The sequence below is a fragment of the Lepeophtheirus salmonis genome, chromosome 1 (assembly GCF_016086655.4).
Source record: "Lepeophtheirus salmonis chromosome 1, UVic_Lsal_1.4, whole genome shotgun sequence".
Lineage (NCBI taxonomy): Eukaryota > Metazoa > Arthropoda > Copepoda > Siphonostomatoida > Caligidae > Lepeophtheirus > Lepeophtheirus salmonis.
Genome location: NC_052131.2, coordinates 16,572,801 through 16,596,644, shown reverse-complemented (window position 1 = coordinate 16,596,644; position 23,844 = coordinate 16,572,801). Strand labels below are relative to the sequence as shown.

The 23,844-nt window shown below is 33.9% G+C and overlaps 4 protein-coding genes across 10 annotated transcripts; 1 reads left to right on the top strand and 3 right to left on the bottom strand.

Annotated features, from left to right (window-relative positions):
* Window positions 1-7,372: 7,372 nt before the first annotated feature.
* Window positions 7,373-8,575, top strand: LOC121119056 (uncharacterized). 2 transcript variants are annotated; one of them, XM_040713689.2, is made up of 4 exons: window positions 7,493-7,511; window positions 7,603-7,721; window positions 7,813-7,975; window positions 8,026-8,575. In XM_040713689.2, exons 3-4 carry the CDS (start codon window positions 7,831-7,833, stop codon window positions 8,436-8,438), a joined length of 558 nt encoding a protein of 185 aa, XP_040569623.1. In that variant the 5' UTR covers window positions 7,493-7,511; window positions 7,603-7,721; window positions 7,813-7,830; the 3' UTR covers window positions 8,439-8,575. The 2 variants fall into 2 exon arrangements, with proteins under 2 accessions (XP_040569615.1, XP_040569623.1); XM_040713681.2 differs by lacking the exon at window positions 7,603-7,721 and having other exon boundaries at window positions 7,373-7,511.
* Crag (DENN domain-containing protein Crag) lies at window positions 8,570-17,651 on the bottom strand. 4 transcript variants are annotated; one of them, XM_040713604.1, is made up of 6 exons: window positions 17,523-17,651; window positions 15,113-15,430; window positions 13,904-14,110; window positions 11,270-13,850; window positions 9,382-11,210; window positions 8,570-9,317 (listed from the first exon to the last, which is right to left on the bottom strand). In XM_040713604.1, the coding sequence occupies exons 2-6, from the start codon at window positions 15,251-15,253 to the stop codon at window positions 9,051-9,053; spliced, it is 5,025 nt and encodes a 1,674-aa protein (XP_040569538.1). In that variant the 5' UTR covers window positions 15,254-15,430; window positions 17,523-17,651; the 3' UTR covers window positions 8,570-9,050. The 4 variants fall into 4 exon arrangements, with proteins under 4 accessions (XP_040569538.1, XP_040569545.1, XP_040569560.1 ...); XM_040713611.2 differs by having other exon boundaries at window positions 17,382-17,524; XM_040713626.2 differs by lacking the exon at window positions 17,523-17,651 and adding an exon at window positions 17,195-17,346.
* On the bottom strand, window positions 17,578-19,440 carry LOC139905395 (uncharacterized). 3 transcript variants are annotated; one of them, XR_011780099.1, is made up of 6 exons: window positions 19,256-19,430; window positions 19,129-19,194; window positions 19,016-19,078; window positions 18,537-18,954; window positions 18,055-18,451; window positions 17,718-17,847 (listed from the first exon to the last, which is right to left on the bottom strand). XR_011780099.1 is itself a non-coding variant. In XM_071888512.1 (5 exons), exons 1-5 carry the CDS (start codon window positions 19,384-19,386, stop codon window positions 18,143-18,145), a joined length of 987 nt encoding a protein of 328 aa, XP_071744613.1. In that variant the 5' UTR covers window positions 19,387-19,440; the 3' UTR covers window positions 17,578-18,142. The 3 variants fall into 3 exon arrangements, 1 of the variants encoding a protein (XP_071744613.1); XR_011780102.1 differs by having other exon boundaries at window positions 18,059-18,451; XM_071888512.1 differs by having other exon boundaries at window positions 17,578-18,451; window positions 19,256-19,440.
* Window positions 19,441-19,551: 111 nt separating this feature from the next.
* LOC121119018 (uncharacterized) lies at window positions 19,552-23,706 on the bottom strand. Its single transcript, XM_040713638.2, has 6 exons — window positions 23,143-23,706; window positions 22,874-23,084; window positions 22,646-22,815; window positions 22,338-22,581; window positions 22,084-22,276; window positions 19,552-22,006 (listed from the first exon to the last, which is right to left on the bottom strand). The coding sequence occupies exons 1-6, from the start codon at window positions 23,409-23,411 to the stop codon at window positions 20,376-20,378; spliced, it is 2,718 nt and encodes a 905-aa protein (XP_040569572.1). The 5' UTR covers window positions 23,412-23,706; the 3' UTR covers window positions 19,552-20,375.
* Between the last annotated feature and the right edge of the window lie 138 nt (window positions 23,707-23,844).

The following is a 23,844-nucleotide window of genomic DNA, read 5'->3' as shown; positions in this document are numbered from 1 at the left end:
CTTTATTGAACAACAAAATGGTGGTAGACTCAAATAATATTCAAGTTGATAAAACAGAATTTCTTCGCATGATATCAAATTTTGAATTGTCAAATTGTAGTCAAGTTGAAGGTGTGGAAAATATACTCTGCTATATTGGTGGATATATCTCATATGCGATATTCAAAAAAGGAGTAAATGAATGTTGTAGGGATTTGCTTAGCTCTTCTATTGATCTTACTATCTTAATCTATGAAAATGGTAGCTCTTAAATTATTGATTCTTTTTTTAATGAACTTAATAGCGGTGGACTTGTGAGACCGAGTGATTTTATGTTTCTGACTGTAGTTCATATTTATAACTTACAAAAGTTTATATTTGATTGTGATATTATAAAAAATTGTCTTTTTTCTTATAAACATCCAAGAAATGTATTTATATCTTGTCTAAAAGAATTGCTGATGTGTCAAGACCATGCGACATGGATAATCCAGAGCATGTGTGCCAATGGACAGGAATTTTTAACTTTTTTGAATTTTGTTGCTTCTAAATTGTTTGAAAAAACCAAGAAATAATTAATCTGGGAAAAGAATTAAAAAAGTAAGTGCATTGTTGTAATTTTTGTATTTTGTATGGGTTTCTATGTAATGTATGGACATAAATAAAGTTATAATTACAATGGTGTATTGTGTTTTTATCTTTATTGATTCAGGGGTTGGGGTATCGAATGAATTGAATCAATCTTAGAATTCGAAAACTATCTATATCGTAAGGTTTAACAGTTAGTATGTTTCTACAGCAGAAATTTTACTAATTATTCAAATGGGCATAAAATTTGAAAATAATTTTATTTTGTGACATGGTGGATTTTTAAACGGCGTATATATAATGGGAATGTCTACTTGTGTATAAAAAAAGCATGTAGAAAAAAGTGCACTCTCCATCTCTATGTATTCCCCTGGAGATTCCCATCTCCCTGGAATAAGTAACTTATTACTAAAAGTTATTATATAGTTTATTTATCAAAAAGAATAAATTATAAAATAGCCATGACGTATCAACCGAGACGAGGGAATCAACAGGTGACAACAAAATACATGGGGTATTTTTGTGTTAGTGAGGTAACGCCGTGATTTTAGAGCTCCGCTTTTTATTTAATAAAAATAATTTAGTTTTAAACAAAAGGGCTCACACCAAGGAATACTGAAACAAGTTTGATTATTCCTTGCCTCACACATGTATCTTTGTCCCAGACTCCGCCCATGCTAAAACCGACCCTGGGGAAATAGATGGTTCTATTTAATAACGTTCTATTTAGAAGGTGATTTCATCATAAAACAACTTTTATAAACATGAGTTACAAGGTTTATGGCAATTTTGTAAATAAACTTAAAAATTACAATGAAATACATTAAATTAAAATGCATTGGATTGTATGAATAGATATGCAGGGGGAAATATAATTACATAATATGTGTTTTTTGACATTTTCTTTGTAGTCAAATTAGATACAATATTGTGGGTTAGGTTACAGAATTAAAAAACGTTGAACTCGTGGGCTTTAAAAAGTCATATACTGGGTATTTTACAAAATGCCGATCATCGTTTACAAAATACCGTATTCTGTAATTACTGAAAATTTCATTCAATTCTCTTTATGTTTAAGAAAGTTGTGTTACTGGCATATATCATTAGAATACCGATTTTGATATAAGTTATAACACGTACACGGACATATTGACGAAAACCACTTTGCCGAACAGTCAGTTTCCCGAATGACCACTTTGCCGAATTATATAATAAATATATTTGTTGATGATTCATGTTCCAATACTATGTAATTATGATTCTCATTCTTGCTAGTCCAAAATGAAAAGATAAAATGTTTAATTCTTTGTCACAAATTGCAAAAATTAAGTGTTCATTAATTGATTCCCTTAATAATGATGATGCTTCAAAAGTTGGTTCAAACCACAATTAGAACCGTTTTATCAAAAATCATGACGACCGTCCAATAAATGAATTAGAAAGAGAAAATATGTTTAAAGAAAAGAGGGAGTTCAGTGTGGATTAAGATTAATCAGAAAATATATCAACTAAAGGCATATTCATATTTCCAGTCTAGTTTCCTATGCTAAATCCTTTTTTAATCTGTAAAGTCTATCCGAACTGACTCACTTCAAATATCTCTTTATAAAGTATTGGCATCTCTTGGAGGGTTATACCTTACGAAATAAAAACATTACTCTTTTCTTGGTTAATTATATTTACTGCTCCTTAGTCCAGGGTCTCTCAAACTGTCAGAGAACCCATAAAAACCGCGTGGAGTATCCCTAGGGGAAGGGGATATTGAAATAATCAAAAGTGTACCACATTTAAGTACCTAGTAATTCTGAGTCCGAAATCCAGCATTATTTATCTACATTTCCGAAAAAACCAATACCTGCTGAAACTAAATTATTCCAACAAATGATATATTTACATGATTTATTTTTATAACCTTTTTTTAAATATAATGAAAGCAAAAAAGTACTTAACAAAATATAATATTTAACATAAATAATGCTTAACGATGAATAAATCTTAAAGGTATGAAAATTCCAAGCTATGTTTAAGATATTCCATCTTTTCATCTGGATTACAATTAAGAGTAATGTTGTAGATCCTTTTATTTATACTTGAATATTTTTTAGATATCGGGATTACTTAACTCCAGTCTAAATCACTTTTTCCTTCTTGCTAAGCTCTCTTCCTTCTTAAGAGCGTATATTACTTTCCATATGTTGGGATGAATGCGACTAACTGAGCTTTTTAAAGCTTTGTGAAATCCTTTTACACTATTATTCGTTCAAATCGGCATAGCTTGAGTCCTTTCGTATATGATTCAAATTTGAATAGGAAATTATGGTTGTACTCACCGTCGGTTTTCTCTTCAACTTTGTTCTTCTCCAATTCGTTTCAAAGTAGAAACAAATTCTTGCGGTATATCATCGTCGTTGGTTAGTTCTATAAACCTATTAATTACATCAATGACTGGGAGAAATTCCAATGCTGTAAAGTACTTGACTTTATTATTAAAATTTGAATCGGTTAGATATCTAACTTTTAAGTCCACATCTACAATGTGCCGATACAAATTTTTGGACATATAAAAAAGACAACCACTGATGTTAGAAGTCGGGGAAAGTTTCACTGAATGCATATAATATTGCCTTTTCGAAATAAACCATTAATGTTTGTGGATTCTATATTGGGGGAAGACTCTTTAAGATGTTAAAAAACTTGTAGATAAATATCTTTAGCAATAAAACGAACAAACGTGGTATACTAGTCTCATTAATGACAATATGCAGGGTGAACAATTCATAAAATATTTATGGACTAAATTTGAATGTCCCATAACATCCCAGTTTTTTCACTCTTGCAAGGTCTTCTAGGCCACTTTGTGTTCCAAATACAATAATTCTATTGACATACATTTTATTGCTGTACATATCTACTGCAATTGACCAAATTAGATATTTACAAGAAGTGTCGAATATTTTTTTTAAAGACGTTTCTATAGTAATTAAATATGTTTATATGTACATTTATTCGATTAATTAGTAAACTGATGGAAATTAACACTCATAAAGGACAATTATTGAACCCTACTAAGAAAATACACTCAAAAATTTGCTGAAAGAGCCTATAAGTTATAACTTATAAGTCACTTGTTATGGTTCTCATAACTTGGCTTGAGATCCAATGAAGGTATACAGTCACAATAGGTATGTTAAAAGGACTACAAGCCCCTCGGATTTAGTCTCAGTAGGAGAGGAGGGAAAGAGTATGATTTTTTGAAAATAATTTCACGATTGAAATTACTAATAGGCTATTAGTTATAGCCTTATAGGTATTAAACTCTCCTTTTCCTTAAGATATTTTATTTTGAATGCTTTTATTATTCTTAAAGGTTTCATCTATCATCTGAAGAATAACACGAAGCTGGGATAAACCATATATGCGGTATCTAACAGAAATTGTAGCTGAGAAGAGGTAAACGAAATATCTGTAGAAAACATCAAATTACTCCGTTTCTATCGAATAAATATTGACATAACTGAAATTAGGCGAAAAAGTTGCATCAAATAAAGTCAATTATCGCCTTCAGATCTATATTTTTTGAAATCCTTTAACATACATACATTCACAGTCTTAGATACACAACTCCGAGGATTCGAGTCCCTTGAGTGACTGTGACAGTCTGTTTCGTACTCTTTGTGTAAGAAAGAATGTTCACGAAGAAACAGAACTGTCGTTCATATCTTTCTATTCAGATTTCCTCCAATTGTACTATTTACATGTACAATTATATTTTTCCTCGCTTACGTATCTCATTTCTTCGTGCTCTCCTACGACCCGACCTTTGAGTGCCTCCCCAGATCCTCTAAGTGGCTTTCTTCTCTACAGCTAACCTTCTCTTCTTCCCAAAACGTCCTGTATCATAAAGAAGTATCCATGGCATATTTGTAATGGAAAGTTTCAAAATACTGACTTATATGCGTATCATTTTTGATGATGAAATCTAAATGGTAAACTCATATGAATTTTGTACAACTATAAGATTATAATATTTGGCGTTGTTGAAATTTTTTCTCAAAATCACATGGTATTTTAAGCAATTATTCCATTTTTTTATATCTAATTCCCCATAATTAATAATGAGGGCTAATGAGTTATTTACTCACGGAGTTGGTTTGGAACAAAGAAAATATGCATATTTATCTATGATTTGGAGTCGCAAATTTTAAAATACCAGCAGATTTAGAGCCGAAATCTCTAAATAGGATAAATCCAACCTCAATAAACTATTGGAATCATACTCTAGAAATTAAATTGAACTTTTTAGTCCCTAAATAATAAATCAATTTAAACAAGTTTATTAGAAATACACACATCCAATAATAAATTATACTCAATTTATGATTGTAATAATATTTTTTGATCTTGGTATTGAATCCCTAAATTTCAATTATGTAACTCTAAATACATTTAACTAATTGTGTAAATATACTGACTTTATGAATTAATCACATTAGTATTGAAAGATCAACATAAGAAGAATATTTCATAATTAGTCATTTGAATGAAACTTACAACATAATGATCTTGTAAAAACACAAACTGAAGTTGATTCTCTATTTTTGAAGGACAAATTCATCAATTTAAATAATTAATTCAATAATTGATTTCAGTAAAAATATTATTTAACTCTGAATACAGTAATGAAATGCACATTTACTTACTAGAATATTATAGATACAATTATAATATTAAATATAATAATTTTTGGATTTAGACACATACATTTGACAGTTTATTACTCATCTATTTGACCAAGGATCACTATGTCTCTTGCGTTTTCTATTTTCTTGCTCATTAACAAAGTGACTTTTTAACTATGAAATTAGACGTTTTCTAAGCTATTAATTCAATCAATTTAAAAATCATCTTATAATTTTAATACGCACATAGAACTTAAAAACAAGGTCCATTGTATATTTTAGTCCTCCACCACCCTTATTGATGGTGAAGATCAAAAATTGCAAATTTTAACTTATTGGTATACAAGACATTAGAAGAAATCAATTCCTCAATTTTCGTAATCATCTTCTTTGGTTCCACATTGACATTGTATTTCTACCTTTCAAATAAGCTATGACGTTATGAATTCCATCAACAATCTTCACTTTATTTGACCTCACAATTTACACAACCTTTCAAACTGTAACCTTCTTACGATCTAGTTGAGGATAAAAAGTCAGCTCTTGCTCTAAAAAAAATCTTAATTGGATATCTGATAAATTAATGAGTCGTTTGAATGAGTGAAACGCGTCTATTTGTTCATTTAATAATTTCAATGATTTCCTGTGTCTTGCTTCTGAAGATACCCAATTCTTATTTCACCTTTAGCAAGATTAAGGAGTGTATTTCGGGTACAAATATTGATGGAACTACATTTATCTTTTTTAGTTTGCATCTTTTTATTAGATCATGACGTGTAAAACGATATGAATTGTTTTTGCATAGGTTCTTCTTCAAAGTCCTTATTCAAAAAGGTTATGAGCCCACACTTGAATTCTAGTAGGGGTCTAATAATTTCTACATATACCTTTAACCCATAGCTTCCAAAGATTTCTCAATGTTGTTTCCACTTCTGCAGTTTACAATAGAGCATTAATCAGAGTTGGGACAAAGCCCTTATATTGCAAGTCAACATAAAATATCAAGTCATGTCCAAGTCCTTCATCGAATCCTCAGATTTCATTCAAGGTCATTTCAAGTCCATAATTATAATACGGGGTTAAGGCTTTTCTCGAGAGCACAATATACTAGCTTTGGAGTCCGGTCTAGTTGCAAGACCTCGATATGGAGTCTAAGTCAAGTCTCGAGTCTTTGATTGTGAGATCATTTTCAAAATATGGACTCAACTCCAAGTGGAGTCCAAGTTCCCACCTCTGGCAATAATTGACCATTGTAACTTAAATTGTACATATATTATTATACTATTAATATTATAATAACAATTAATAAATCATAAATAAATGTATTGTTAATTAAAAACTCCTCTTTAATTCTCAAGAGGTCACAGGTGATCAGGTCAAGAGAAGTCCGAAATATCACTAATACTTACGTCATGAAGTTATGTCAATGAATTACGTTTTGTATAGTTGTTAGAAGATAGAATATTTGGTCGTATGGTTGCTATTTATTGCATAGGGGGTAAAATGCTGGGAGATAGATGGCTCGGCGGTGAATTGCAATGGGGGTAAAATGAGTTAATTGGTGGTGGGGGGCGGGGGGGAGGTGAAAAGACAGGGGATAAGAGCCTACACCCGCTACTGTCACAATGATCAATAATAAATATTAACTTTTAAAGCATCCTCATAATTAAATGAATCAATAAATTATTGATTAATGAACACTTAATTATTGGAATTTGTGAAAAATAAGTAAACATATTATCGTTTAATTTTGGAGTAGCATGAATGGGAATCATAATTACATAGTTTTGGAGCATGAATCATCATCAAATATTTGTATTATATAATTTGGCAGAAAGTGGTCCTTCGGCAATATATCGTTATAACATAAACAGTACGAAAAAAAGGCATGAAATTCCTATGATAAATTGGTCATAAGTCATAACTTCCTTAATGTTGAAGCTAGAAACATGATTTTGGTATCTTTTTTAACAATTATCTAATAGATAAAACAGGTTTAAAAAAAAGGAATTAGAAATTTATTGTAATACACTACATCTACGAAATTCAATTAGGTGTATTGGATTATTCTAGTTCTCCTTATTTTGATATGTGCAAGTGTAGAAGCATTTGCCAAATACTGCTTTAAGCATGCATAAAATAAATACTTACTTGCAAAAATAATAATTTGCTATTTTTCATGTATATAATAATTTTACCTTCTTAGTAACAAAATTTATTTCCCTTCGAATCACTTAAGACTTATTCGCAGTGCGTAATTTAAAAGTGAGTAATAATAAGCTTTCTAAATTAAAAATTGATATATTATTAATTAATTATAAATACCATCACTACAAATTACTTTTATTTTTCTGAGTGTGAATATATCTTTGGATTGATGATGAAGCGATAAAAATTGTATTCATGTAAACCCTTGACGTCAACTCAAGAACAATAGTTTTGCTTTCTCTTGTAAATTATATCCATGCAAATATTGTAAATAAGTAGAAAATGTGGCCAATTCCTGAGCATAATATATACTTTATTTTTCCCAATACTTTCATTCCCCAACTCGTCAATTTATCAGGTGGTAGTACACGAAAGAATGAGTGCCTTTCACAGAGTGGATTTTGGAGAAATTGTAAGGAATAGACTTCCGAAAAAGGATGGAGATAGTCCCACCTATAAAATTTTCAACATTTCACTTTCGTCTCAAATCAAGACGCAACTGGAGTCATCTCCTCTCAAAGGTGCTAAATATCCATTATTAGTATCTTAATGACATTATAATTCTTTTTAGGATTAGAGAACTTTGCATATCAATTAAAGTTTACAAACCTCATAAGCCCAGAGAATGCAAAAGATAAAAGAATTGAAAAAGTGTTTAATTTACCTCTTCCTCCACAGAGATGGACAGAAGGAGCACTCAGAACATTCAGCAATATAACTGACAACACAATTTCCCTCTTGGACTATCCAAGTCCTTTGCACTACTACGCCCGTTCACTCATTGCTGCATATGTGATATACAAGGTTCTTCGAAAGCAGGGAGCAGCAATTGCCACTTCTGAGGGAGAACTCCTCTCTATATCTCCAGAAGGAAATCTTGAAATAAACATTGATAAAATGTTAAAAGACTTGAACTTATACAAGATATTCGACTACGTAGAGTTCAATATACATGGGGACTCAAATTCTCAAATGAGTTCATGATATGAAGACTTACATCCGTTTCGACGGTTTGGGATAGCACAATGTAGCATATGTACGAACAATCAATATTTATTATGTCACGTAATGTTCAAAAATGAAGTTTTTGTATATAATAAAGAGAACTAACTATATTTAAATATATATATATATATTTCGGAAAATATAACGATCACATCACTAAAAGCTCATGGAAACTATCACAGAATACTTTCATGATCATTTATGTAAATATAAAATGAAATGGTTGGCAAAAACGTAGTAAAAACAATATAGAGAGCAAACCTTACTGTTCTTGAATGCAAAATATTTGACGATAAAAAGCTGAAATCATGTAATAATAAAGCGTGCAAACTTGATGTAAAATTATAAGGATCAAGTTTCAGCGGAAATAAGTTAACTTTTTAATGAAGATTTAAATTACCAATATATGCATATTATTGGTATAAGAACTAAATAGAAAAATACAATGATCTATAACGATATGTAATCAACAAGTCATAATAATAATAATATTAACTAATGATTCATTCTTTTCAAACTTTACCTATATAAGAGATAAAAAGAGAAGGGACATACCAAATTAGATATGCATCTCATCGAGGACTAAATATTTCACAAAATTAAACTCTTAAAAAACCTTCTACAAATAACAGCTTTCTCTTCTGGGACTTCATCGGACTTGAAAATATACTTTTGATATGTAGGCCTTAATTGATTGAGGGTATTCCTATAAATCCTGTCAAAAGCTACATAATTGACGTTATCGCAACCATTTGCTGCACAAGTTAAAAACAATATATCTCTATACATAGACATTCCTCTCTTCCGACCTTTCACCGATTTACAATGAATTCTTTCCTCGAAAAACAATCTCATTGGCTAAAAAAATAAAAATAAAGTTATAGCTAGAATACTCAAGGAACGACGAGGACAACAAACTCACCTCGACTAATTTATCACTTTTAACACCTTCAATGATTTTTTTTATTCTGACACGAGAGGACAGTTGACTACCGTCCAATAGTAACGAATGTATGAGAGGACTAGCGCTGAGGACTGATGAGGAATATTGCATGTACAAATATGATAAATACTTTTTATGAATATCTGGATTATCCCAAAGACACTTGACAAATATATTGTGAACGGTAGCACAGTCCCATGAAGGATGAATAGTCATTGAGTCTCGACTGAGAGATTTTGCTATTAAACAAAATCCAGGAATGTGCGACTTGACACCAATTCGATCAAAATACCAAACCAAATTCCAGTAAATGATCGGATGGTCATCTACAATATTAGGGTCATTGAGACATTGATCGCCCTCTCTATCTAAAATACATTCCAATTCTTTTCGAAGTACTAGGGGACTTAAATAAGGTACTCGTATATTATCAAAAACCTCTGGTTGAGGCAAGGATCGTTTTCGTTCTTTACTTTCGCAGCAACTTAGAGATTCAGATCGAAAAATTGATCTTCTATTTTTTTTACTCATCTTACGCGGTCGTGTTGATCGCACAAACTTACTTCTTGGTGCTGGTATATTAGAAGTGATGAACATCAGGGCTGAAGATATACAACGATAATCGTTGACTCGAACCGATAAAGAAGGAACAAAATATTTAGAACAAAAGGCACATTTGGTATTCAAGTTAGAGTCTTCAGCTGTCCAACCTGCCATGATTTCTTCATCATATACAGCAGAGTCACAGACTATGCATCGAGTTACTGAACTAATTTCTATTGCTAGAGCAACAGGATGCACGGAACTTCGAGGAATATTGCCGTAATGTTTTTCAAAGTTATCACATATTGTTGAAAGTTTCGGAGTGTCTGAAACGACAGGTGTGTTTGAATAGCCCATCCACTTTTCCCAAAAAGTTCCAGCCAATGAGCTCCATAATTCAACATCGCCATTGCTAACTCCTGGTAAAGTTGCAGATACTTCAGAAGCTCGTCGTGAATCATTTGAGCCCAGACTAATCTTATCTGAATGTTCATCATTTAGTGAAGTAGCCGTTTCTAAATACTTCGTTTTAATATGAGTAGCGGCGGAACTTACATTCGAACGGATATTAGTCAAAACCTCGTGTGTTGTCTTTGTATTTGGGCTTAAACTGTTGAGCAAATAAGTGGAACCTAACTTCAACCGATTTGTGACGCTACTCTTCGAAAAGTTTTTAAGAGAAAATGGAGATATAGATGCTGTTTTTCCAGCTTCTTCATATAAACTTCTTGGAAGAGTTGAAGATCTTGCCAGGGAGCCACCGTCACTAATTAAGTCCTTTGTACTAGAAAAGGGTTCCCCAAGAACATTATCATCTAAGTGTCTGGAATTGAGCGTACTGAATGAATTAGACACCTTTACTCCTCCTTCCATCTTTTTATCTAAATTGGTAATAGGTAATAAGGCACCAAGGGGGTCATTTGAAGTTACTGGAGTTCCAACCATAGGTGATACAAAAGACGAACCTCCACTCATTTTTTCAACAACTGGCTCAAGAGAGCCTGAGTTAAGAGTTGGAGGGATACCAGTCATGTCACTTTCAACAGATTGAGATCGACTCTTAGAGCTAGAGTGAGGTGGTGGACTATAGGAGCCTTCATAGTAATCCCGTACACCTGCTGCCAAATCTTCACTATCACTTCTTACAAATAATGCTCTTTGAACTCCCTTTTTTGTTTGAGACTTTTGGAGATGCGACACATTTAAGGATTTATCATAATTATCTTTATGGATGGAGTCAGATTCCATTGATAATGTTTCCCTTTCTAAAATGAAATAAAATATAAATAAGATTGGAAGGACAAAAATGAGATTTGTAACATACTTGCAATACCACAACCACCGTTGATGACTCCATTGGAATCCAATGCCATAATTCCATTCTCATTCATAGATGAATATCCAACATCATAGTTACTCGAATGACCGCCCTCTTGGACATCTTCTTTTATTAAATTTGATGAAGATTCTTGAGATACTCCACTTTCTTCTGAAGATGCCCTTGAGATATTGTCACTTTCTGTTGGTTTAGGGATTGGAGTAGTAGATGAATTTCCATTCTGAATTTGATGTCTCACAAGTCTCATTTCTTTTATTTCTAGAAAATGTCGAATTGCCAATAAAGTATTCCTAAGCTTATTCCAATAAACCTGTCCTTTAGTGATTGGACCAGAAGACCAAGTACACTCAAGAACAGCTTTATTATAGTACCCGTATGTGACTGCATTGGGATGATGAGAACAGTCTTTCATCTCCATAAGAATGGACACTGCAAGAGATGGATTTTGATAGGCACCACAAAGTTGCATCATGACTCTATAGCAAATCTCATCCGCAGGATTAAGACGAAGATTTCTCATTCTCCGCAACATAGAATATCCTGCTTTGAGACTTGTTTTCCTCCCACTTTCGTGTAAGACATACGATGGTAAATGAATAAACCAAAGGGAATAAGATGTATTTATTAAACATTTTGCCCATAAGTATGGCTTTTGATGTACTATTTGAGCAGACTTTTGAGCAGAGCGTATCTCCTGCTTCGTTCGTTTAGCTAAAGGTGTTGATAGAGAATCATTGATATCTGATTCATTATGAACATCAGTCGCTACATCAATAACTTTTTTTCTTGGTCCCGTAAACAAATCCGAATTCAAATTCTCTATCTTATCATAATCGTAATTCTGTCCATGTAGTAAATCTGATGCATCAGGAGGAAGAATATACACTGTTCTCACACTCTCAACATCATCTAACTCCAAGAAATTGGATTGTCCCCCTCTGTCATATTTATCCATGCACTCATCAAAAAAAGCCAAGTATGCATTCACATCGGACACAAAGCTTCTCTCTTCAATGAACTTTGTGAACATTTGTGTTTTCATCAAGAGATGATAAAACTTATGGTAGTAATGATCACGAGACTTGATAAAAGCTGCAGAATGGAATAGATTAGTGACATCTGTAGCGCCAATTGTAGGTGCTTTCGTTAAGGGTAATAAGTAGTTATGGTACCCAGAAAGAATAGACACCATAAATTTTAAAAAGGCATCACGTATCTCCAACTCCAAGAGGATCTCTCGACGTTTAATAATAAACTCAAAATCCAATTCACCATCATTTTGAGCTTCTAACTTAATTGCGTTTGCTTCATTATCATTGCACTTTTCAAAGAGAATCACTAAGCTCGCCCGAAGAGTTCGCGCAGCACGTTTAGGTAAAAGTTTTTCTGATAGCAAGGGAGAGCTTAACGTTATGGTTTTAGTATCCAAATCAACAGCATTAACATCAGACGGTTGATCATACATGTCAAAGAAACGAGAGTCTAAACCTATGATGAAAGGTAATGGAGCAGCAAGATAATCTGACATTCCAATAGGACATAGTGGTATATACGGACATTGCCAGTGAAATGGGAAGATGATTTGCTTTAGAGCTTCAGCAACTGAAGTCAAAACGTCTGGCCGAAAGGAATGCAATAGTATTTTTTGTTCAGTCAATGCAAGCAGTAAAACAAGCAAACAGTTATCAGGACCAAGCGAAACTAACAAGTTTCCAAAGGAAGCTCCTGATCGAGGAAGGGGTAATTCCTCAGGTTGGAGAAAAGGTATTCGGCACTCAGCATTAAGTTGATATAGAATTCTTGGTCTTGTTGGTGAGGGAAAAGGTAACTCGTACAAAAACTGATGAATGTAGCGTTCCAAAGGTACTTCATTTTGTCCATTTCTATGATTCTGATATAGGAAAAATAGAAATTTTTCAAAGGCTTCGAAAAAAGGCCAATGACTTAATATACAAATGCATTTATTCGTGAATATTTTTCTACTCAAAGGATTTCGATATCTCCTCAAATAGAGACCTTCTCTTTGTTCTTCACTAAGATCCTCTTCATTTGTATATTCTTCATAAAAAGTTATTGCAGAACCGTATATTTTTTCTGAGCTTGTAGGAGATAAAACAAATTTTGAGGTCATGACAGAAGGTAAAGCCCTATTTGCTGGCAAACATTCTAAATTTGCTCCCATAGGTAAACAGAATAAGGCAACATTATCATCCATTTTAAAACTGCATTCGTCATTATTTGCATTTTTTTCTTCCTCGCTGTTCGTCTTAAACGGATACTGAGCAAGAACTGCAGGCTTGTATGATATCAAATCAGTTTGATTTATAGACTTTTTATAACAAATGTACACATCTGAGCTCATAATCCCTTTATTTAAAGTTTTATCGATTTTCATAAAGGAATGGGGTGGAACTTCACCCTTTGATGCCAAAATAACACAAATATCCATAACCACAAGTTCATTAGACGGAGAATTCTCTGTGGCTCTTTTATAGGTTAAATACGTTGCTGAATTTGCAGTGTTATTCACGTTTGCATTATGATTATTAGGGGAACATTCGAGAATCTAAAAATAAAAGTAATAACAAATGTATATTAAGTTCACTAATAATACAGTACCTGTGTGTCAGGTAAAGGTTGATCTTTTCCACGATAGAAAACACCAATTTCTATCAATGGCTGAACGTGCCTTCCTCGACGATAACAAAGATACACATCATTAGCTCGAAATGATCCATGGTTAAGATTGGCACAATGTCCACAAGGTGTAACTTCGACCATTTGATAATGATCGGGAACAGTTTCTCCAAGCCTTGGAAAGATCACCTATTTGATGAGAAGAATTTGTTACTTTGATAAACTAATACCATTCAAAAAGAATCATTTTGTAACGTGAATTCAAAAATACATCAAATGAAGCAAAAAATAAAAATAAAACTCATAATGGGACACCACTATTGAAATTCTTAATATTTGATTTTTCATCCTCGACATTTATATGGAATAAAAACTAGAAATGTAATTAATTTTTTTAAATATAACTCAAGAAATAACTAATGAGATTGCATAATCACAACGTTTATTGACATTAAAATTTCTTACTAATATATTTGTACATAATTAGGCTATCAGTGTTAAGATGAGCAATCAAATCCAAAATGAAATGATAGGGGTATAAATATTTTGTTTTAAGAAGTTAATAACATGTAGGCATTGAAGATTAATAAATCATTTATAAGTGAAGCGCATAATAATCGTTTATAAGTGAAGCGTAAATAAATTAAAAAGATTGAAGCATTACTATGCCGATCAAGGATTCAATCAGGACTTGTAACAATATGGAGTATAGCTGTAATACACATTTCAAAAAGAAAATGAATCGTATGACTAATTAAATATGTTCAAGTTTGGAAGAGTATTAGTTATTCATGAAGATATATTCTTCAGTTCATAAGAAAAACGAATGAATTCAAAACATATATGCATTTCCTAATTTTAATACAATATCCAACACTAATCTTATTTTTGAACTCTTTAATGCGTTTTATCTTCTGTATATTAATATCATTTCTATCATATAATTGAATTGCTTAAAAAAATGTTGATGGCATATAAAAATATAAGGTACATTAGATAAAAGATAAGATATCAACGTTTTTTAATTAAAAATGTAATAACTAATATTGATCTACAACTTAACTTGCATACTTCAAATAATGTGTATAAACAAAGAATTAATTTGAACCAAAAACAAGAAAAAAAAATACGTTCATTCTAACATAAAGAAAAACCCCTGTATTTTCCCTGGATGAAATCATATTATCATACCGTAATATCAGTAATGGGATCTTGGTAGGAGGAGTTCTTCAAACTAACTTCCAAATTACTATCAGCCAGAAGTTGAGGACGTTCTTTTGGAAGTCCAGCCACCACAAAATAATCGGCAATGCGTTTTTCTTCCTCTGCCATGATGCTTCACTTCTAAACCTTTGAGACCCGTTGCGTAGTTTAAGCTTGAAGGCGTTGCATCAAGTTTTGTAAATGATTAAATTCATCAAATATGTTTACGAATGCTCTGTTCATTATGGCATGTCCTCACCATGTTGTTAATCTTCTTCCGTAGTTGATTCGAAAAAGAATGAAGAGCTGAAAAAGTGAAGAAAATGATCAGTAGATTCTACTTTATATTCATTAAAATGCGTTCTGTATACAAATTAATAGAATATGTTATAAATTGATATTCAAATATACTTATTTAAAGGAAACATTCAGTAGCTTCGAGTGACAATGAAAAATAAATTGAAAATTTGCTTCTATTGAGGAAAATTTATATACTGATGTAGGCGGATATTACTCTCAACTCCTCCTCAAGTATTTTCACATACGCAATATACTAAATATATTTATCCTCTTAAGGAAAAATAATGTGTTTTCTTATGTTTCCTTTAAAAATGCCAATCTAATAATTATACACCACTCCACATGTGATATTACAAGTTTTAACTTATTTATCTAAGATTATTTTCCCCCCTGGAGATTATAATTAGAGAGAATGGTTCATATTTTTATTATTACAATATTAGCATAATGGGGTCCATGATCTTGTCACATATTGACGTTCCTTTTCATGTATTTGGTATCTCAAATAGAGGATTGATTATGAATACTGTATGTACAAAATAACCTAAGTAATAAGAAGCTTGACACAGGAAAGCCCTATGATAAAACAAATGATCATTATGTACATATTTGACGACTATTAACGAACTTATTATTTATTTCCCTTATCCACGTCAAGTATTGTTGGCAATAGGACGACGTAGATATAAGGAAAGGGGGGTAGAAAAATTGAAGAAGTAAAACAAATAGTTTGAAAAATGTATTATTTTAAAATTCACTGCGTACAGGCTTTCCATATTCGATCGGAATAATAATGTCTACTATAAAGTGAGCCAACATCAAATGTGCCCTGTTTTCATTGCTTTAAAAATACAATTATTATGTAAAGACGAATGGATTAGACATGAGTAATGACTTATAGCAAAGGATCCCTCCGTTTGAAGATACATATTGAAATAATTTAATAATTAGGGAAGGCATGAGTCGAGTTAGAAATTAATCCTTATTATTTTTTTTATTATAAAAAAAGACATCCCTTCATTTTATGAGTAAGTTATGAATGGATGAACTTATCTATGGCTTCAGACACAACACAACCTACAAGGAATTTGTGTGGATTCAAAAAAAAAAAAAAAAAAAAAAAATGTGCGCGTCAACATAAAAACAAGCTTGATCAAAAATGAGGAAGAGGAAAAAATCCCTATTTAATGTTTGCTTCATATATACATACAGTCAATAAATGCTTTATATTCAAATATGTGGGATGAGTCTGGATAACCAAAAAATTTAACTATAGTTTAGACCGATCATTTGATTTAAGAGACTTATATTGGCCCCGATATGGCCTTACATACAAAATCAATTCATTTATTGAGGCAATCCTTTTTGAGTGGTTTAAGTCCAGATAGAGGTTATAATAGGAGTAATTTGTTGATGGGATTGATGATAGTTCGCGGAAGAATATAAATATAATACTAATCAATGTTGTATTTTGAGAGTAATCTTTCTAGCTTGCATTTGTGTTGATGGGCCACATATAGAGGTTTGAGGCCAGAGGAAGGGTGTAATAAATAGGACTTGGGAGTGAATAAATGGAGTGCATGACAGAACTGACGCTAATATAATTATTAATTAGACATTACAATTAAGTCATTTGGACCAGTAAGGAGAGGAGAAAAGACTCTTGGAATCTGTTTAAAACAATGATTCACGCTAATGGAGTTGTTCTAGATAGTCCCAAAGGGGGATTCTGGATTCAATATTATATGACTAAGTGTTTAAAGTTATTACATCGTTGTGAATTATGTTCATCTCTGGGTGCGTCCTTGATGAGTCATCCACACCGGGGACTTACAACACTTTCCTCGTACCTTCAAATCTAAAAAAAAAAGCAGTCTCAGGTAAAGGGAATGAATCCATACTTCTTTTTTACCTCCAAAACTAAACCTCTCTCTCTCTCTCTTTAAGTTTTACTCACCTCTTTTCACGAAAAATTAAAACATTTCTTTAGAAATGAAATAGACTCAATGGTAGAACAGTGTCATAGAATGAAACAGGGGCCAGGAATTCGTAAACAGCTCTAATAAGATATAGAACGCAGAACGTATGACACACTTACACAACACACGAGGCACAATTTATAACTGAAGTTAAAAGAACAGCCAATATAATAATAATAGTTTAAAAAATATAATTTATATATCTATTAGGAAATGAATACAGAAATTATGAAGGAAGACTGAAGACGAGTGAAGAGGTAGGTAGCTATACTCCATGGACTGGAATACAACCGGCGTGCTTCTTTCTTTCTTTCTCTCTCTCTCTCTCTCTCTCTCCACAACAACAACAACATTTACATACAATTCCTTCTTGCACTTTCTGCCTTCTATTAAACCCCCAACTATTCCTCTTTCTTCTTTATTATTATTTATTTATAATAATGACTGAAAATGAAAAATATTATACAATTGAACCTTAGCAATTTGATTTACTGTAATTTAGCATACTAGTAATAACGTGTGTAGCCTACGAATACATACTTTGATTACGTCATATCATATAATCAAATATGTCAATAAATTAAAGTATATACTGACAATACTTATACACCTATAAATTCGAATTTATAATAAATACAAAATTATGTATACCTACTAATATATTATACTATAATAACAATAAAGGATAAAACGTGAGATGATCCTAGTTTTTAGGTGGGCAACACAATAGTGGCTCCAATTAAAATCTACAATGAGGAAACCAATAATGAGGGACCTTGGTGTGACCAGCATATTCTCTTTTATAACGCAGTTTATCCCGCCTTAACGTCCAATGGCGCTCACCATCATACACTTCAATCCTGTTGTCCCCATAGTTTCCTCCTGTAGCTACGATGAGCTGCCCATTAACTAAACCTATAGCGGGTTTCCACTTTCTATCTTCTGTAAGAGGGCCCATCCATTCCCAGTGTCGAGGTCCATCTAGTGGCCAGTACATCGTTGAAAATCCATTATAGTAGCCTCCAACGAGCATGAATCCAACTTCATTCTTGTTTTAAAATTGTAAAGGGGTAGTTTTTTTAGGTTATACAGAATATATGACAAGATAAAAGTCAGCCAATCGACATACATACCCCTTTATGAATAACCTCACATGAATGCCACATCCGTGGTCCTAAAATTGGAGGAACAATATCGTCTCTCCAGGTGTTATTCACTAAGACCCATACTCTTCCCGGATCATCACTGTACTGATACATCCCGTTGGAACCTCCAATTATTATCACCCTACTTCCATACGTAAATACACAGGCATCTGCGATGGCATAGGGTAGTGGTGGGTAGGGATGAATCCAAAGTTTGCTCTCAGAGTCCCACACTTGAATATCTTTTAAATAATCCCAACTGCCCGTTCCATAATTGAATCTTCGTCCTCCTATCAATACAAGACGATTCTGAAAGCTCACTGCACCCGAAAAAATAAGAGCTTTTCCCAAACGTGGACCCATTAGCCAACGTTGTATTTCAGGAATATATTCAAAGCATTCAGTTCTATAAATAGTAAAGATGGGTGATCCAATCCTTGTGGACAGGAATAATTGTCAATGGATACCTCTCGTATATATAAAATCCTCCGCATGCAAATACTGAATTACCTACTCTTACCACGGATAAACTGAAGAACTTAAAGTTACTTTTGAAAGATGAACATTAATTGAGTGTTACCTTTGTCGTGGCTCAGGGAGCGGACTTATTTCACATGAACCAGTAGGACCTACGATTTCCACAGAGCTACACAAGGCAAGAAATATTAATATACATGAATTCAAACTGCAACATACATGGTTTTGACCTCAGAGGTACATTTAACTGAGTCGTCAAGTTTCTATAGACTCCACCCGCAATTAAAAGTACATCAATGGCTAATAAAGGCTTATTAAGAAGAATCACAATACAGAAATGAATGAAACATGACTTTCCCATATCGAAACGAGACTCGTTTAGAACTGAAATATATTTCCTTCGCGAGTAGATAATATTTATATATGCTGCAAATAGATGCAATATAAATTTGACGCAATTTGTTGCTGCCTTCAATTTGAGAGTTAACAGAACAGTCGTAGTAATAATAATGCTCACAAATCTATATTTGTATAAATAATAAGTTATATTGTGTGTTCAATTCATAATGATACAATATATATATTCATATTTGTTCATTTGAGTGTCCTTCAAGAAATCCGCTCAACGTTTTTTTCTATCCGAACCCATGATGAAAATATTAATAGTATACATAAATGATCAAATTTAGATTCTTAAGAAACAGGTGAGAGCGAGAAACAAGAGTGAGTAAACAAAGAACAAGTTGAGTCTCGCACACTTATTTTATTTGTATATAATTTAGGTTTATCTAATTTACATAAAAAAGGATCTATTAAAAACGAAGTTAGAAATCGAATTGTAAATTGCAAGCCCTAGATTTTTTTTGGTTAGATAGGTAGAGAGAAAGAAAGAAAGAGAGGAAGAATAAAAGTAAAATTAAAATCAAATGGGAGAATGCAATTTTTGTTTACTACAATCAGTTTTTTTTTCCTTTTTAAATATATAAGGTGATTGTAATATTTTTTTTTTCTTCAGTATGAATATTTACGTAACATATTCTTAAGTTAAATTAATTGTATTAATTGAAATAACATCTCACTTAGCAAGTTAACATGGAAACATATAAATATGCAATTTTCACACACTGCCTTAATCTAAAACAAAAACTATTGTAAATAATTTTTATTACTTCGAACACATCAGGCATCTATGTCTTCTTATATAAGACATACCGTACAAAAATATTTAAGTCTCAATCAACAAAAAACTGCTTAATTATTTTTTCTTTGAAGGTTCAACAAATATTATTATTTTTAAGATAGAGGAAAAAAGCTATATGATGAGGCGTAAATTGCACATCCAACACAATTTTACGTTTTTTTTACTTTGATTTCTGAAGAAGGCGAAAACAAATCCAAGTCCTGATTGGATCCAACAACACGTGCTATTTTAACGGATGGACTCGTTGATCGAACTTCTGAGGATGCCCGATGCCTTTTCTTCGTTTCAGAGGACTGAGAAGGTTTCAAAGAGATTTTAAGCGGATCTACTTTAGGAAGAGACTCACTACTCTGAGGAGGAATGGGTTTAATTTTGAGTTTTATACCAGGTGGTTTCTGAACAGAAGAATCGTTACTGTTGGTATTATGATGAACAGCTGACGATGATGAAGAGGAGGAGTGATGATGGTGATGATGCTTGGACAAACCATCCTTACTCTTATCTTTATCCTTGTGTTTGTGTTTATGAGATTTCTCCTTAGACCGATCCTTCTTCTCCTTTTTCTCTTTCTTTTCCTTTTTACTCTTCTTTTCCTTTTTATGTTTCTTTCTTCCGCTATCTGTAATATCATCTGTGTGTTTATCCTCAACATGGACAATCTCTGAAGGAGGTTTAACGTTGGCTTGATTTGATGTTTTTACGTCCTCCCTGGGAATTTGAATAGATGTATAACCGTCACGTAATTTTTCATATCCGGGAGTTTCTTCCAATTTCGGCAACTTAACGCTCATTTCCTCATTGCTCGACTGAGAGCAATTACTCAAAGACCTATTTCTCTGATTCAAATGAGGCGGTGCTATCGATGAGGATGTTGAAGAAGGAGGAGAAAATAGTGAAGCTGTCTTATCTAACCGTTGTCTTTTGTTGGGGGAGACTGACTTCTCCTTTCTAGAAATTGGTGAGACCTTATTATTATCAGGTTTTATCAAGCTATGCAAGGGCACTATAGGATCTAACATGATATTAAGTAGCCCATTGCCTGAAGTAGGATTAGGAAGTGCTGATGCGTTTGAAGAGGGTAGAGAAGAAGGCGGGTGGAGTGAAGACTCTTGTTGCTGCTTATTTGGTGGAATGGGCTGTGGGGGAGACTCGTCAATATCAAATATGGACTTTTTAGGCTGTTGGGAAGGAATGGTTTGCTTCCTTTCAGACTTTTGAATTTGATGCTGAGAAGAACCGCTCGGATAGCCTGAATGATGTCTTGCATGTTGTGGTGGAGGAGGTTGCTGCTGTTGTTGGGGAGGAGGGGGAGGGAGAGGCGTCTTATGGTGTCGATTTGGATCAGCTGTTGTTGCTGTTGGCTTAGATGATGATTTATGAGACCAATGACTGGACTGTTGTGTTACAGAGGCTTGTTGATGTCGACTGGACTGCTGCTGTTGTTGAGGAGGTGGTGGTCCATTGTGCTTGTGATGCTTTTGTTGATGGGGCATATTTTGAGATGCAGACGTGGGTCTTTGCGACGTCACTGGCTGCTGGTGAGATGGAGGTGGTACTCCAGGTTGAGACGGACGCGTAGCAGACATATGCCGATGTTGGCCAGGCGCAGAAGAAGATAATCGAGATGATTGTCCTTGATTTGATTGCTGTTGTTGCTTTTGTTTTTTATATTCATCATACGTTGCTCGAGACGGATCATTCGGCTTTGAGGGTTTATCTGTCTGAGGTTGACCAGGAAGGGCAACATTAGAACGGTGAGGAGGATAATGATGCGGCTTTTCTGAAAAAATAATCAAATTAGGAATATGCATATATATACATTCTCAAATTGAGTAATTATATTATGGGAAATCATACCATTTCGAGATCCATGATGACCCGATGAGCTCCTAGTAGAAGGCTGTTGGGAAGACTGTCCCGATGATTTCCCCATGGGAATAGATGGATGCTTTGATGAAGAAGAAGGTAATTCTTGACGTCGACTATAATCTGGAGTATAATGGCTTGCAGGTATATCATTACTGGCACGACGTTCCTCTTCCTCTTTCGTCTAAATAAAAGAAATATGAATAATACTCAATAAATCAAGTTGGAGCCAAAACTCGTCTTACAGCTTGAGCAGTAGCCATAATTTTCTTTTTTAATCGAGACGGACATCTATCAAAAATGGTTAGGAACTCATCCGTTAGCTTATTGAGCAACTCCAATGACGTATTAGGATCTACATATAAAAACCATTCCTTCCCACGACTTGACAATGGAATTTTATAGTTTGTCCATTTGCATGCTAAGTGAATGCATACGCAGGCAACAATTGTCGGGGTATGGCGAAGACACATTGTAGTAAGGTGAAGACTAGATAAAAAATAATATTGCTATTAATGGACCTCTGTGATGTGAAAAGGACTTTTCTACGTACCTATTCGTCGCCATAAAGTAAGAAGTTTGAGCGAGATCTTTGGATGCTTTGACTAATTGACAGCATCTAACAACGTGAGTGTGGGGATGATCAATGGCCACGTCGAAGCCCAGTGTTTGAAGAAGTATATTTTCATTGGTCACAAGTTCTTGAGCTTGCTCAATGTATTGCTAAAGAGAGAAAAGGAAGGAGTAAGAGGGTGGAGAGGATGGGAGGACAAGGACTTACTTCGGACCTGGTGTCTAGAGGCGGCTGCTCCCTGTGGAGACAGATGTGCGCCACTTTGATCACGTGCTCCAACTTGCGCGGCTGTTCCTCCACCTTGGCAGCCAGAAAGAGTGCGGCGGCCGCAATGGTGTTGCGATGGAAGCGCGTGAAGGAGTGGAACATGTAGAAGCGTTGCATGTAGACGATGGCCGTGTTGATGCAGAGCTGCGGTCTAAAATACAAAGAGAGAGTCCTCAGGAAAGTGAACAAGACATGCCCAAGGCACTTACACATGCAGGCGTTGACCCATGTCCTGGATAAAGTTCGCAGCCTGCTGCCGATACCCCAACTCCTTCTCGGATGTGATGTTGTGTCGCCGGGAGGGCGTCATGTGCAGGCTCTCCGCACTAAAATACCACCTCCCCTGACCCGTCGTTGTCATCATGTTCATGTTGGGAGGAGCAGGGGCGCTGCTACTCCCGCTACTACTCGTATGCGCTCCGCTAGACACCGTCCCGGCTGCACACGCATTCGAACTCGCTCGATTCACGATATTCATCCTTCACACTCGGACTTTTCTCCGTGCAATTCTCTAATTACTCATCATTCTCGTTCTCGTCGTCGTCCTCGCTTCCAGCTTAAAAGATGCCCACCTCAACTTCACTTACTTCTTCACTTACACTCTTCTCTTCTCTTCTTTCTCCTTCTCTCCAGTCACAGTTCTCAATGTAGTCCCTATTCTATTCCAGACTAAACCCACTCGCCCACCTGCCAACTCTCTTCCTTCCTTCCTCTTCTCTCTCATTGGTGGATCCACAGTACCTCCTTATTCCTCTTTTCCCTTCCCATTATGTAGCTAAGAAAATAGCTACATAATACCTTGGCGGGAACTTTCTAGCCCTCAACAAATTAGCTTGCTAAAAACGTATGTAAGAAAAATTGCTACATCATTTCATTAACTAACCTCAGTCCGGCCATCTCATTGAGTCATT